General features: G+C 38.4%; 1 protein-coding gene across 7 annotated transcripts; it reads right to left on the bottom strand.

Annotated features, from left to right (window-relative positions):
* Nucleotides 1-2,186: 2,186 nt before the first annotated feature.
* Nucleotides 2,187-13,696, bottom strand: LOC148853669 (uncharacterized). Of its 7 annotated transcripts, XM_088941765.1 has the most exons (7): nucleotides 13,292-13,554; nucleotides 11,453-11,495; nucleotides 11,081-11,148; nucleotides 7,583-11,000; nucleotides 7,312-7,366; nucleotides 3,510-3,600; nucleotides 3,130-3,359 (listed from the first exon to the last, which is right to left on the bottom strand). In XM_088941765.1, exons 2-7 carry the CDS (start codon nucleotides 11,493-11,495, stop codon nucleotides 3,279-3,281), a joined length of 3,756 nt encoding a protein of 1,251 aa, XP_088797891.1. In that variant the 5' UTR covers nucleotides 13,292-13,554; the 3' UTR covers nucleotides 3,130-3,278. The 7 variants fall into 7 exon arrangements, 6 of the variants coding, with proteins under 6 accessions (XP_088797892.1, XP_088797888.1, XP_088797891.1 ...); XR_016095035.1 differs by lacking the exons at nucleotides 3,510-3,600; nucleotides 11,453-11,495 and adding an exon at nucleotides 2,187-2,514 and having other exon boundaries at nucleotides 3,104-3,257; nucleotides 13,292-13,696; XM_088941766.1 differs by lacking the exons at nucleotides 3,130-3,359; nucleotides 3,510-3,600 and adding an exon at nucleotides 2,187-2,514.
* Between the last annotated feature and the right edge of the window lie 1,483 nt (nucleotides 13,697-15,179).

Genomic DNA, 15,179 nt, shown 5'->3' with positions numbered 1-15,179 from the left:
ATCAAAATTCAGCAATAATAAAAAACTTTCCCTTTAAGCAATAACAATGCCCACATTAACTGTATTTTAGCCATTAAAAAAACTTTTCCTTTAAGCTTCTTTTTTTAGTGGTTTTTCACCGTTGCATGTTATTCATGGGGAGATATTCTCAATGCAAGATTTCCAGGGACTGAACCATGTGAGCGTGGTCTTGTGAGTACTGAAGCGGATTTCCCCAACAGGCCCCTTTAATCCATTTAATCAAATTGGGATCTTCTGCCAACAAAACACGTTCTAACCCTCTACCAACTTAATCTAACACCGCACATCTCACCATGAGATTGGAACCCACCATGTATCTAATACCACACATCTCACCATGAGACTGGGATCCACCATGTATAAGATGTGCGGTCTAAGATCATGTTGGTTGGCAGGTGATCAAGACTCCATTTAATCCAGCCCTAGTACTCCAAAGGCAAGACTCAATGGCAAAAAATCATAGAAGGGATAATTATTTAAACCTCCCCAGTATTTTGACCATCGCATAAACCTGTATGTTTGAAAATAAATATGCGAATACACTGCTGTTAATTGTCATGACAGAAAATGGTGGTCTAATGCTTTAAAGCTTTAAAGACATCCATAACAAGAGTAGAGCACATTTATGACTTTTAGTTTTCAACTTCTCATAGTCATTACGAGAAGAGTTCACATCTGCGCCCCGCAAGGGGGTGTCCCACAACTTTTCACAGAATATCCCAACCATGTATTGGTAACATCTCCGATGATATATCAGAACCGATGGTGTCATCATTGGGAAAAGTTCCCAACTCGCCAGTTCACATTACCAGAAGGGGTGTTTTAGCATGTTCATTTGAAACATAATTAGTAAAATCTCCAAAATACAAATTTCCTTTTTTCCGTACACCTCCCAACTGACGCCTCACTCGTATTTGCAACATCATCATTTCAAGTTGGTCTCAGTCGCAACTCGCAACTCTGTAATAGGCGGGTGCAACACAAGGTAAAAAAAAAAAAAAAAGGCATGCATGCACGCAGATTAGCACAAAGCTCTTGAGAGTGGCGAAGCTCAACGATGAACGACCTGGTCACTGCAAAATGGTGTACTTCCAAGATTCAAGCCTTATTCGACTACAGTATTATGCCTTCTTTCGCACTCTTTTCACACTGAAACCCCGTATGGGGCACTTCACAGTAGACCTATTTATAGGTGTTTTGGGAACCGGCTTCTGTTTAATGCAAAATATAGTTAAAAATACTCGAACAAAACTAAAAAACATATAAAAACATGCCATTTTAAGTATCGATACACACCTGCTATACACGGGGGCATATCGATATTTTGAACCTTGCCTAAGGGTAATCTCACGTGTGCCTAAGCATTTTGTTTTCTATGTGAGGGTGAAACAAGCTCCTCATCCAGTTGTTGGGCTTTCCCCGGTGCCTCATGGAAAGAGTTGTGGAGTATCAATAATTTACCATTGCGGATTCTCACATTTCTATGGAGGTGTTTAAATCATTATTTACCAATCAGTGCTAACATGGCAAGACATAATCCCAAAATTGATGGCACTTGTATTTTATGTGGTAATGAGCTGGAAACAGTAAAACATCGTTTTCTTTTTGTCCAGCTATGAGGCTGGTGTGGTTTGGCTCGATGGTGGCTGCTAGAATCAAACCAGAGCAGGTCAGAAATCTAGAAGAGTGACTCTCTATGTGGTGGAAAATTAATGAGAAATTCATGTTTAAATTATGCACCATCATCATGTAACATTCCTGGAAGTTCGGGTGCAAGAAACAAATGAAGGGTGAGATCTTCAGCCCTGAAAATGTCATCAATAGAGCTTCTGCCCAGTTTGCCGAACCCTGTAAACATGGGGAGATGGATGCAGCAATTTCGTGCAGCTCATTTCCAAACCATTTTCCTAGATCTTGGTCCCCACCACCGGCTACTCATACTCACATTAAACTGAACTTTGACGGGGCTTCTAGTGACTTACAATCAGGCTTCAGATGCTCTAATGTATCTAGATTGAAAAACAGTTTCATTTTGTAAATGTCCACTTCGGAATTCATACATTACGAGTTTTGCCATAGAGAAAATGTGGTTCAATGAGTTTTGCTGCACTCTCTTGAGATGTTTTTTTCATCCAGGAAGAAACAGAACTCAGCAACCACCAGTGTGAAGGTCAAAATTCTTCGATGGTGGAAAGACATTTTGATTAGAAACAAAAGACATGAATCCGGTCACGTGGCAAATCACAACAAAGCTTAACTCGATGATTAATTGAACATTCGTCTATCGTGTAAAATGAACCGAAGAGAATAAAAAATGTTGCATCTCTGCCCACTGGGATGGTTTACCGATCACCCAGACTGTCTAGAACAAAATCGACAGGTTGGCTTTCAGAATCCTCAATTTGGGACTGAGAAGCTGTGAGCCTAGCCTTCTTGTAGCTGCTTGAACTTCGAAGGATCATATCCAGGCTCATGTTCTTTGCACCTGCAGAACTACATAAGGGACAAGTAGTTAATATGGTAGTACTTCCTGTTTAAGATAACTGGTGCAATATCTACTCAAACCGAATGGTAAAAATTGCAGAACCTATTTAGCAGATCTATTACGCACACAACCACAAAAAAAAACTGCATAGCAACCTCTATCAGATAAGTAAACCATTTTCCAAAGAATTGCATCTTTCTTTTACGACCACACAAAAGAATCTATCTTGAGATTATTAGCTAGTAGGATCAATTTATATAGTAAGCTTCAAAGCATTCAACATGCAGAAAATAAATTGAACACTTGGGACTAGTAAAATGTTGATAGATTTTACACAATTGTTCATGCAATCTAAAACAGAGTAATCCACGGGCTATCTGATGCTCATCTCAATTGTCTAATGGTAGAACTTATATCATACACTGGTAACAGAATGTCTAAAGTGATTTCAAAATGCTCACCTTTAGACTGAGCTTGGTTGTGATGCAAATGCCAGAACAGTACACTATGCAGTCCAGTTCGGCTTTGCAGGCATTTGGTAAATGCATGGAAATGCACTGAAAACCGAGGTAAAAACGTAAACTTGTAAGGGATTACCTCAATTTTGGGCATCTTCGATTTTATCAAAGTTTCTTCTTCCATCGAAGGAAACAGGTAATCCTTTTGCTCTCATCATCAGCATCTTCCACGTTATTACACCAACAATGAATGGTAACTAGTTCAGATTTATGAAACCTTCTGTTGACGACAACTGCAAATGATTTCCCCCTCCTTACTTCAACTGAAGTTTCCAATTCACGGTATGCAAACAGCTAACGCAATTGAGAAACTTGCTAAAGAGCAGTTGGAGGTGCTTGAAAAATCAACAAGGGCATTGGTTAAAGAACACGGCTGCCGATGAGGAACTTGTTAAAGAACAGGGCATCAATTAAACCTCGAAGATTTTCCACGGTCAGTTACCAAACGGAAAGAGCGCAAAGTGGGCATGGAAAATTGAACTCACTTTGCATTCACTGAACCCGGGTAGATGGAAAAAAGTAGCATACACATTTGTGTTTGTATGGCTGCCAAATGAGCTAGTGATCTTTGGCTTTCTGCAAGATTTTGTGTCAATACTAGATCAGGTTTAGGTGGATTTGGGTTCAGAAGCTACTAGCTTGTTTTCACATGAATACGTGCTTTCATAAGTCATTGCCAAGTAACTTGCTTGAAAATCTACAAGCAATTCTCCATGTAAAAATTGAAGGAAGAAAAACACGCTAATCACCGCTTGAAGGCATTTCATGATTGGGTTATTCCTACAATTCTCTTTCACCAGTCTTAAACTATTTGAAATGCTCCAACACAGCCTAAGCTGTAAACTTATTTTTTATTGTTTTTATTCCTCTTCTGATTCCCTCCTTATTCCTTGTTTGGCAACTTTTTTCTCTATTTTTAACTGCCACCTTATGGATCTCCTAGATGAAGGAAAAGGTATGCAGCAGTTCAAAAATAAAAAGAATTTTTAAGGCCTTTAAGTACAAATGATTGCTTGCTCCACCCACACCTAGCTGCAACAAGTAAGGAAAATTGTCTGCCAATACTTATTCCTTGGAGTTAATTCTTACGACACCTCATTAGTTAGATTCCACATTCTTATCTTAGTCATGTCATGAGATCTATTAATAAGAGCCCACTCTCTAAAAGCTTATGCTAGTATGACTGTTTAGATCAATGTAATGCAAATTGATCCCGCAGGTTTTAGAATTCCACCATTCTGCTTGTTCACAATATAATTTTGACCAATCAACTCAATTTTGATACAAATATGAACAATATATAGGACAGTCAAAGTGGAGCCATTGCTAAGTGTGATGATAGTCCCAGGCTGACCAGTGTTTAAAAGTGAGATGCGCAATAAAAGAGCTAGGGATTCAATGCCTGAGGTGCAAAAGGCACAAGTAAAATAACACAATATGAACATCATTTGAGAGAGTTTGGTCAAAATATGATTAATAAATATGTCATAGATGGGCTATTGCACGGTATAATAGTAAAATCTCAGGCCAAGTAGCTAACAAGCATGAGAATGTGGATTTGAGTCTGAGGTCCATATCCAGTTCACCCCTCCCAAGACCCTAGATAGCAGGCAACAATGTGTAAATGGCCAGAATAGATCGGTCACAGAAATGAATATCTTTATGGTGATTAGAGTCATCTTCAACTTAAAAGTTAATAAATCACCTGTCTTTTCAATATTTTAGACTCTAACAAGAGACATTATAAGGTTTATTGCTTTAAATAAGTAATAAATCAAGATTAAACTAAATGTGCTTTGTCCTATTGAATATCACTTTCTAAGGAAATGATTTGTTTTCTTTTGTTTTACATGCAACCATACATTGCCTCAGTGTAAGCCCAAAATGTTCTAAGTACTTTATACTTTCAGGCCTCATTTGTTTTCCAAAAAAGATGAGTAGATAAGTTGGTGGATTCAACAGAATTGAAAGAAAGCTGCATTCGGCCACCACTATAATGGGACCCACGGAAAACAATTTTTCCAGTGCATGGGCAAGTTACTTAGTACTTACCCACCTGACAAAAACTCAAAATGCTCCTGCTTCGTGCCTTAACCGGGTAACTTATTGCCTAAACGAACACTGCCTTTTTAAGTACCTATTTCCCCGGGAATCAGGTGCCCAGGGAAATGAATTAAGCCTTATTATTAGTAGTCAAAATGTCAATTATAGACTCTTTAAGTTCTATAAATATGGGGCACTTTTTGTTTCTAGAGTCATTAAGTTGTTCCGAGTTTATTATCGTTATATGAACAAGTTCAAATATGTACAAAATCTCACCCTAACTGTTACAAAAGATCAGAAATAAAATTACAATGCTGCCCAGAATAAATGGTCCCTAGTAGTCCCCTGTTTAGCAAGATGATCAGCCAAAGCATTTGCCTCCCTACCCACCCACTGATATCTACATGTTATGTGCCTTGTTAAACATTTAACTTTTTTTATGAGATCCCTATAACTCCAAACAACTGAGTCTGGATTTGACAGCCAGCACACAATCACCTTAGAATCCCCTTCAATCAATAGGTTCTCCACTCCTAGTTGATTAGCAATCTGAATTCCCTGTACTGCAGTCAATATCTCAGCTCTTGTAGAGTCCCCTATCCCTATCAGGCCTGAGAATAAGGATATGATGTTGCCATTTTCATTCCTCAATACTCCTCCAATGCCAGACGGTCCTGGGTTACTCTGGCTGCTTCCGTCAAAATTCAGTTTAAAAAACTTCTGGGGGAGTTACCCAAACTATAGTGGCTCTGGTTTTCCTAACCGAGTCTTTTCTCTACCCCTTTCATTTCCTTGTATTTTTCTAATAATCATGCCTCAAGCATATGTTCCCTATCCACCCCTTGCTTTGCTAAAGCATCCACCAAGTTGTTAGCCTCTCTTAGTCAGCCACCTGAACCTTTTTTCTTCATTTCTGTGCACCACAAACCAGCCTCTCCCTTTTGTAGTCATCCAACCCATCCTTGAATCCCCTTCAATTATCAGCTTTTTTCCACATTCATCTCTTTTGCTCTTTAGACCTTTACACACCTTCCATTACAGCCATAACTTCATCCCTTAGTCAATCTCCCACACCAATTGGACCTGAAAACAAAGCAACAATATAGCCTTGTTTGTTTCTAAAGGTTCCCCCAACCCCTGAATTTCTGGGGTTAGCCTACAGTTCCACCAAAATTGAATACCGTGAATATGGTGCACAGGGTGGAGACCACTGTTTAAACCCAGATCTGACAACGCACTAGACCCCACAAGATAAAATAGACTGACGGTGTTCAAAGCTATTACATGCAAATAAGGTTTGACTGACCTATATATTATTGAAGCTAAGTAGGAATCTGCAATTTTTAGACAATCTTCTTGAGACCATTTACTTAATTATTACCAAAGTATCAATTGCAGAGCTTTTTATAAGTTGGCCCAAATTGCACAAACCCATTAGAGTAAACAAGAACCATTTTGATGACCAAAGAAGTCTCCTTAAAGATCTTTCACTTCGATGTTATGGTTTGATTCCTGGTGTTATCATTTGAGGTGCCTTATTACCATCTAGCATTTCTTTGGATTCCTAGTTAAATTACAATTATATAAATTCCTAGTTAAATTCTTGATTTTGATTTATCTATAAATTCATAAGTTTGGAAAACTAATTACACTTACATACATTCCTAGTTAAATTCTGAACTTTCTAATTTATTTTTCTCTTACTCAAGGCCATATTCAATGTTCTTAGCCAACCAACTAAAGTTTCATAATTTGAAATCAAGCAAATAGGTGACTTTCCATTGGGTTCTCCCATAGTATAATTGGAAATTAATTTGCGAAATATAATTCATAGGTCCCCTACTTCGTTGAAGAAAACTTCCTTGAGATTTGCTTCTGGAAGTGCATAAGAAGTGTTTAATCCACTCCTGATTTCTGAAAAACATAGAAGGTTTACAAGACTAAAATCAAGTTTCCAATGTATGTTATGCAGATGGGACAAGAACAGCTTCACATATGCCAGCAAGTAATGAACCCTAGACTTGGATCCTCCTTAAACATGTATTACCGTCTTTATTTATTTGTTTGTTTATTTTTTACAAGAAAATGTGTATCGCCATCATGAAAAATGTTAAAATAGCAAAGCAGTCAAAAAAAATCATGCACATTATCCCATCTCAGAAGTCAACTTACTTAAGAAAAAAAAGAAAGAAAGTTCCATGTTACCAAACTAATATCTATATAAAATAATTAATATCCACTTACTGTGATATAGTCATGTTGTTGCCACCATTTCCCTTCCCCTTCACACGGTAGGATCCTGTAACAATTAGAAACAATAAAAAACAAAAATAGCTTTAATAGAATACGTTAACAAGAGGCCCAGAAGCTAGAGTTTTATGGGAAAATATATGGCAAGCATCTCTATATGTTTACAAATTCTTGTTAAGGGGCATTCTAAGGGAAGAAACTGACTAATATCTAGGAACATTTAACCTCAGAATGATAGTGCCAAAGGGCAGAGATGTGAAATTACCATTTTGTGGTGAATCCACAACATCCGGGTCTTTCCCTTCTGAATAATCAGATGAGGATGAACTATCCGAAGGACTTTTAGTGCTTGCCCCTGAATCATTTATTTCACCTTCATCTTCAGAAGTCTCGCTACTACTTTCCTTAAAAATTGTGCCTGGAGTTGATAGCAAGCTCTTCACATGGTTAGAACTGTTAAGAACCTCCCCCATTTTCTTTCCGGAAGCCTTTCTGGAAACTACCCGATAATTGTTGGACTGTAGCTGAAGCTCTCTACCCCCTTTATTTTGGTAAACACCTTCCTCTGGGCTAGAGCTTGATGCAGTTCTAGTAGCACTCTTTCCTTTCATATTGTTAGAACTTGCTCTAGGTGGACCTTGGGTTAACGGTAAGCGCGAAGAGTTATTGAGCCCAGAAGAATAAAAATTCTTGCCCTCAGAGATTTCATTGGAAACAGCACCAAATGCATCCTGGTAATGAGAAATTTGACCCTTCACCCCATTATGGTAAGGTATTAGCACATCCTGTTCAGTCTCCGAATATGGTCTTTGAATTTGAATTCTTTCAGTTAGGCTGCCTGGATTTATTTTATGTCCCTGTTTGTCACTTGATTTGAAGGAGCTTTCTAAATCTGATGAGGTACCTTTATTTTGAGAATTAAGCCTTTTTGATTTCTTATTAACTTGCAACTCCTCTGATTTCTTGGTCTGAATCTCCTTTCCAACAAGGTCTTTAGCAGGAGCAACAACTTCACACTGGTTTTGGCTATGCACAAAGTAGTCAATGAAGTTGACCCCATCACTATCAACCTCAGGAACTTCCATGTTGTTACCTTTATTTTCATGGTCATTAACAAGGTAATCATTTTCAGTATTAACTACTTGACGGTTTCCCTCTGAATAACATTCTCGGACATCATGTAGAATATCGGGAGATCCATTTGTCCCAGAGATCAGGTACAGCTGGGGATACTCATCCCTGATCTTACTATTACTACCTTCCTGGGCTTCTAATGTCGATCCTGTTAACTGATCTGCATGAATGGTTTTCCCCAATTTCTGTCTTTTTGTCTTTTTAGATACAGAATTATTTTCTTTCTTCTCATCAACTGAAGGTTCAGGATCTTCGGTGCCAAAATAACGCTCTTTCACCTGCAGAGTTGAGGAGGTTTTGGCAATGGAAGTATGAATCTTTTTTGACTTCTTTTTTACTTTACCACCACTGTCATCAGCAAAATCTTGGATTTTGGTGATTTTTGCTAGAGGAGAAGAGTCATCATCTACCCTATCAGCTTCCTTGTCAATATCCAGTAATGAAGCATTTGGTGCTATTTTACCCTCTTTATCAGATTCATCAACAGGATGCTCACTGCTGACATCCTTCTGAGGCTCAGATTGTGAAGGAATGGCATCCCCATTAATGCTATCATGTCTTATGCTTGAAGGTAAGGTGTGGCTCTTCACATCAGAATGCTTGGCTTTCTTTGACTTTTTTCTTAATTTACTACTAAGTTCACTGGTCCCTGAGATACCAGAGGTATCCAACAACCTAGACGAAGCAATGTCTTTCATGTTTAATTTTGTTTCATACTGAACAAATGAACCTGACTTAGCACTGGGTATTTCTGATGGCATTGCTTTAGGATCACAGCTTTGAGACAACAAATTCTTCGTTCTTACATTATCATTACAATCATCAGAAGTCTCTAGGATTTTGTTGATTTGAGTTAGAGGTAAAGAGACATCACCTCCAATCACCTTATCAGCTTCTTGGTCAGTTCCCAACAATGAAGTATCTGGTGTCCTTGCTTTAGATGGTTTTTCTCTTTTAGTCCGGGAAATGATGCTATGCTCTCTATCACTTTCATCACCAGGGTAATTACTGGTTAAGGCTTTATGAGGTTCGACTCTTAAAGGAATAACATCTCCATCATTTCTAGCATTTTTTACACCTGAAGATAAAGCATGGCTCTTCGCATCAGAATCCTTCACTTTGTTTTTCTTTCTTCTTTTATCACCAAGATCACCAATCTCTGAGATAACAGAAGTGTTGAACAACTTAGACAACACAAATTTATCTTTCATACTCATTTCTCTGTCATCTTGTACCAGTGAATCATTCTTGGAATTGGGTACTTCTGATGGCATCATTTTATGAACCCCATTCCTTGACAATGAATTCTCCACCCCCTCAGTTTTACCTGGCCCATTGGTTACAAAATTATCATCATCAGGAACAGCATTCTCATCCACTAAATCCTTTGAGAAGTTGTCTGTTTCACCAACTAAAGGATCATTAAGGCAATTTGCATCAGCACGGTGGCGCTTCTTCAACTTTTTTGTTTTTTTAGCTTCAGATGCCACTACTTGATCAGAAGCAGGCACCTCTTCAACTGGAACAGATGGCTTTTGCTTCTCAATGATAGCACTAAGATTTGTTGGAGATGCAACAGCAAAAGTTTGTTCAGGAAGGACTACTGCATCAGATTCTTTGCCCATGTCCTTTTGGTTTCCTTCAAATGCTTTCTTAGAAATATCCTGCTTGACATTTTCCACAGATGAAGGGACTGTGGAATTTCCCTCATCAGTAAAACTTGATTTCTTTTTCTTTCTCCTTTTCTTATTCTCATTACTTAGACTAGTTGAAAGCAAATGATCATCGTCCAAGAGCTTAGTAGATAAGTCAACCAAATAAGTATCTTTAACTTTCTTGCTAACCTTCAATGTGTTCTTGAGGGTATTTTCCAGTTCGGATCTCCCAACATCATGGTCTTTCAAAGGAACATCCATGGCATTGTTAACACTATTTTCTTTCTTCTCTTTTTTATTACGCCTCTTCTTTGCAACAGCCCCATCTGCTAAAGAATCTCCCACCATGCCATCACACTTCATGTCCAAAATCCTATTTTCAGTCGTATCCTTCTGTGGAGTATGAGTTCCTGAATCTTCCTTGCCCTGGCTAAGTAGATTACCTTTCTTCGCTGCTTCAGAACCTGACCCCTTATTTGCTTCAGAAGAAGAATACTTGAAATGCTCCTCAGCTTTACTTTTCACTCCAATGCTCAGATCCTTTGGCACTTCTGTACCTGTATTACCAGCACACGACTGCAAAATAGGGTGATCTTTCTGGTTCACAACCTGGCTGCTTCCAACTTGTGGCAATGATGAACAATCAACAATGGTCATCTTCTTGGAAGGGAAACCAGATAGTAGAGTAGTCCTTTCAGCTGAAGGACCATTTGTAACACGAACACAGGCTAGTTGGTCACTAGCACCAGGCTCCAAGAAGTTAAGATATTCTCTAAACCCTGCTTTGCTAGGAGAAACATCAATTTGAAGAAACCAGCTCCTTGTAACACCATGGAAAGCACTTCTAACAAGCATAGAATCTACTAGGTGATAGAAGCACCTTCTACGCTTTATCTGCAAGGATTATCACCCTGTGTGAATAATAGATTTAGTGGGCAAGACTGTTCAAACACCATTATAGTGGAGTAACATACCTTTAAAGCATCAATTGTTATCTCCCCAATGTTAGGAAAACAACGGAGATGTTCAACCATTATTTTCACTGCAACACCAAAAGCATGGCAAATTGAAATTGCATGCCAGTTTAGAGAGCATGAAGCATAGAATATCAATTATGCATAGTCAAATATCTAATTAGAAAAAAGAATATTTAATCCCATTTTGGAGTTCTCCACCTAGAAAAAATAAAAGATTTTGACTTTCAATAGGAGTCTATCTTATAGGGTAACTTAGCCACATATTCCAAGCTTTCAGGAACAGACATGATAATTGGTTTACATAGAACCAGTTTACAAGTCAATGGGACGTTTAGCAATTTAGGTAACCAAGATCAAGACAATTCTTACCGGAGTAATTGGGTATATTTTGCAGTGTCAAAGTAGACTCCATCTACAGAAGAATGATCAAATGATTAGATAATCTCGCCAAATAGCACAGACAGTGATTGTTATTCCCTACTCCTTAGGTAACTCAGGGCCTTCTGGAATTAAGAAGCACTTAGAACGGTTTTAAGGTGATCATTCTAGTATGTTCAGGACTGCTTGGCATGCAAGATCTAGCAAAGACCAAACTCTTATATTTGATGGAGGGACTAATGCTATCAGAGAGGAATGATCTCAGTGATCAGGTAATCTTGTCAAATAACACAGACAATGATGGTTATTCCCTACTTCTTAGGTAACTCAGGGCCTTCTGGGATGAAGAATTACTTTACAAGGTGACCATTCTAGTATGTTCAGGACCAGTTGGCATTCTGGGTTTAGCAAAGACCAAAGTTTTATGATTGATCCAGAGACTCAGACTATCAGAGTCTATGGGCTATTAGGGGTAACTGTTAAGGATGTTCATAGATTGTAATAAGATGGCAAAGAAAAATAATCAAGACAGTGAGTCAAGTCATGGAGGCTATGCTATCAGATTAGAGAGGTGAATCTTTGGCATCTATCATGAACTCCTCATTCCATTGGGTTCCTGAATTCACTAAATCCTTAGCTGAAATCTTACAAGGGAAGCTCGTAGTGAAATTAATTGGGAGTGTATCTGTGTCATAGCCAACTTGATGGCTTTCTTTTTTTCTATACTAGTATAGGGAGCCTGCTGGGTTTAGCGGACCAAGATCTACTGGTAAATTTGATTATTGGAGATCTACACTTGCATACTATCAGTCTCTTTTTACATACACATTATGCTTACTGATGGGTCATTTAGCAGACCAAGATCTAATTATAAATTTGATTCTTGGAGATTTACTCTTGCATATCATCACTCACGTTCTTACATACATATTATGCTCACTGATGTATATTATACAATCAAATACAAAAATAAACAGATATATAGATAATCATGCTTTCCCAGATGTTGTATAAAATTCTTAAGTTCGGATATTTGAATTCCTAAAGAATGAAGGACCAAAAACATATGATATCACCTTAAAATCTAGGCAACTCTTGCCTTCAAAAATTGAACTGTCTTGTTCTTTTCAATCATTCCAACATATTGCAAACCAAATCAAGATCCAAAAAACAGCTTTTCCTAAAGAAGCCTTTCACACACCAAGCCTGAATACACGCTCCTTGAAAAATGGCCCATTAGAAACTTAAAAGACAAATGAAGTGCAACCACTTAACTATCATGGAGCAGGGACAGTGAACAGGGTGCAAGACTGATCCCTTATAAATCCTGCATAGGGAAGACTCATTTCTACATTCCAATGCCCATATAAGATGGTTGGTGGTTAAAATTCTATCCAATAATACCATCTACATAAAAGGTGACCCTTTTCTCAAATATTAGGTTTGCAAATCCAACGCCATGAAAGAGGTTCTTACTTCCTACATATGGCTAATAGATAACATTGATTTCACCATGAAGTCCCCCTTCTGAGTCCGCCTCCCATATTCTCATATCCCCCCTCTCTAAAGATAATCACGTTTTGCTCTATCTGCCTCTAAAGATTTACCAACTGAACCACTTCCCAACATTGGTATGTGACACAAGCCATTATGAACAAATATGATTTCCCATGACTTCAAAGATTTCTTTGACTGCCACACCTCTTACCACTGCATTCTAATATATCAGCGCCAAATTTTGTATAGATACATACAGGCAAATAAGTGCATGCCAGCATAAATAAAAGGAGCAAATAGGAGAGAGAGAAGAGCAGTGGCTTTTCAGATTACTTTTGAGGTCGGTGACAGTATCCTCAGCTGAGACGATCATGGCGAAATGTGTATCCAGATTGGTGTCCACGAAGACTGTATGATCCGCAGAAGATTCCGAAGCAGATCTACCTTTCGCCGTCATCGAAACGGAAGGAGAAAAAAGTTCAGGGACCGAAAGACGATGGATGTAGAAAGTAATACAAGAAGCTACATCCACATCCAGGCTTCGTTCGGCGGCACTCGGCACTCGGAAGGCGGGGAGGTTTTAAAACGCTTAACACATTATAATGATAACTTGCGCTGTGAGAAAAGACTCCCACAGTCCCACGCAAAACGACACGAACTCGGAACTGACCCGCTGTGTCAAAGTAACGCCTTTTCCCGTGACTCCGTGAGCCGTGACCGTGAGGACAAGAAGCCCAGACAAATCAAAGGTGAAAACCACAGTATTTAGGGTTTTGCGAACCTTGCACTGATTGTGTGGGTCCCACCACTGTAGGCAGTGTAACCAAACAGAAAGCCATCCAATCCTACTTCAGTCCAATCCTTGAACCGTAGTACACTAGAATTCGGATGGTTCGGTTTAACTAAGTCCTACTTCAGGTAGGGGTGCAACTTGGGTGGGGTGAGTCGGATTGAGGGTCAACCAGGCCCAGTTTGGAAACCTGAGATCGAACCCGAACTTAGGCCCAACTCAAGTTTAGCCCGATATAATTTGGGTGAGACACTGGTTGAATTTTAATTGAAGCAGGCCTGGGTGGGCTGGTAAGGTTTTTTTTTTTTTAAATGAGTATATTTTTGTACAATTATGAATTATCTTTTATTGGATTAGAATTGAAAATATGTGTAAATTTTATTAATAAATATATATTTATTTTAAATATATAGATAAATAATTAGAAAACTATATTTTTGTAAATATATATATATATGTAATTATTTCAGATGGACTAGAACTTAATCGGACTATACCTATTTACCAAAAAAAACCAAAACCAAAAAAAAAAATCTGAAAGAAAAAACTTGGATTGGACCAATACGCTTTGCATGGTGCCCACCTTCTCCCACACCCCAATCCATGTTTTAAACCCGTTATTGACCCAGCAGTCGGAATGTTGATCCCCTTACAATCTGATTTGGGTCAACATCTATTCCACTATATTATTATTATTATTATTATTATTATTATTATATACAAGTACAAAGTATCAGCCTGTATCGGTCAATACGTATCATTTTGACCGGTTCAGGGGTGGAGAAGCCTTAAATCAGCCCCCCCGAATCGATTTTGAAAAAAATAAAAAAAAAAAGTATAAAACAAAGTACCAATATGGTCCGATATGCCCCTATCAATATATCGATATTTTGAACCTTATATATATATACCGATATTGGTCCAAATGGTTGAAGTATATGTACAGCCTGCCTGACCCATTCAACGGATTTTTTGTTTTTTAATAATTTTTTATATGGATGATATTATGGATTAATTTGTTGATCCATACAGTTGAACCGCTGACCCATTGCCCAAGATGAAAAAGGGCGGTTCAACCCTTAGGACCCCCTGTTGGTTTTGTCAAATTGAACTCAAATGCTTCAGAGGTCACACGTTCACACTGCACTTGGCTATGCTTTAAGATCATCCTCAGGTGCTTTGATAGCTGCAGGAGGTAGACAAACCCATAAAGCACCCATTTTAACTCTAGAAGCTTTGGCAATGAGACGAGGGCTAGTGGAGGCTTTACAAGCAGGGGTTAATCGACTGATAGTAGTGTTTGATTGTAAATATCTTATTAATGGAATATCTCTGGGGTGCAAAAGCTTCCGTTCTGAAGTAAGGACATTCATGAACTAGCTCGCCAGTTTCACTCTATTTCTTTCGTTTGGATTAGCAGAACTGTTAATC

The sequence above is a fragment of the Nelumbo lutea genome, chromosome 4 (genome assembly GCF_056320005.1).
Source record: "Nelumbo lutea isolate HS-2025 chromosome 4, American lotus-T2T, whole genome shotgun sequence".
Lineage (NCBI taxonomy): Eukaryota > Viridiplantae > Streptophyta > Magnoliopsida > Proteales > Nelumbonaceae > Nelumbo > Nelumbo lutea.
Note: the sequence above shows the minus strand (reverse complement) of the source record. Positions and strands in the feature narration are given on the sequence as shown.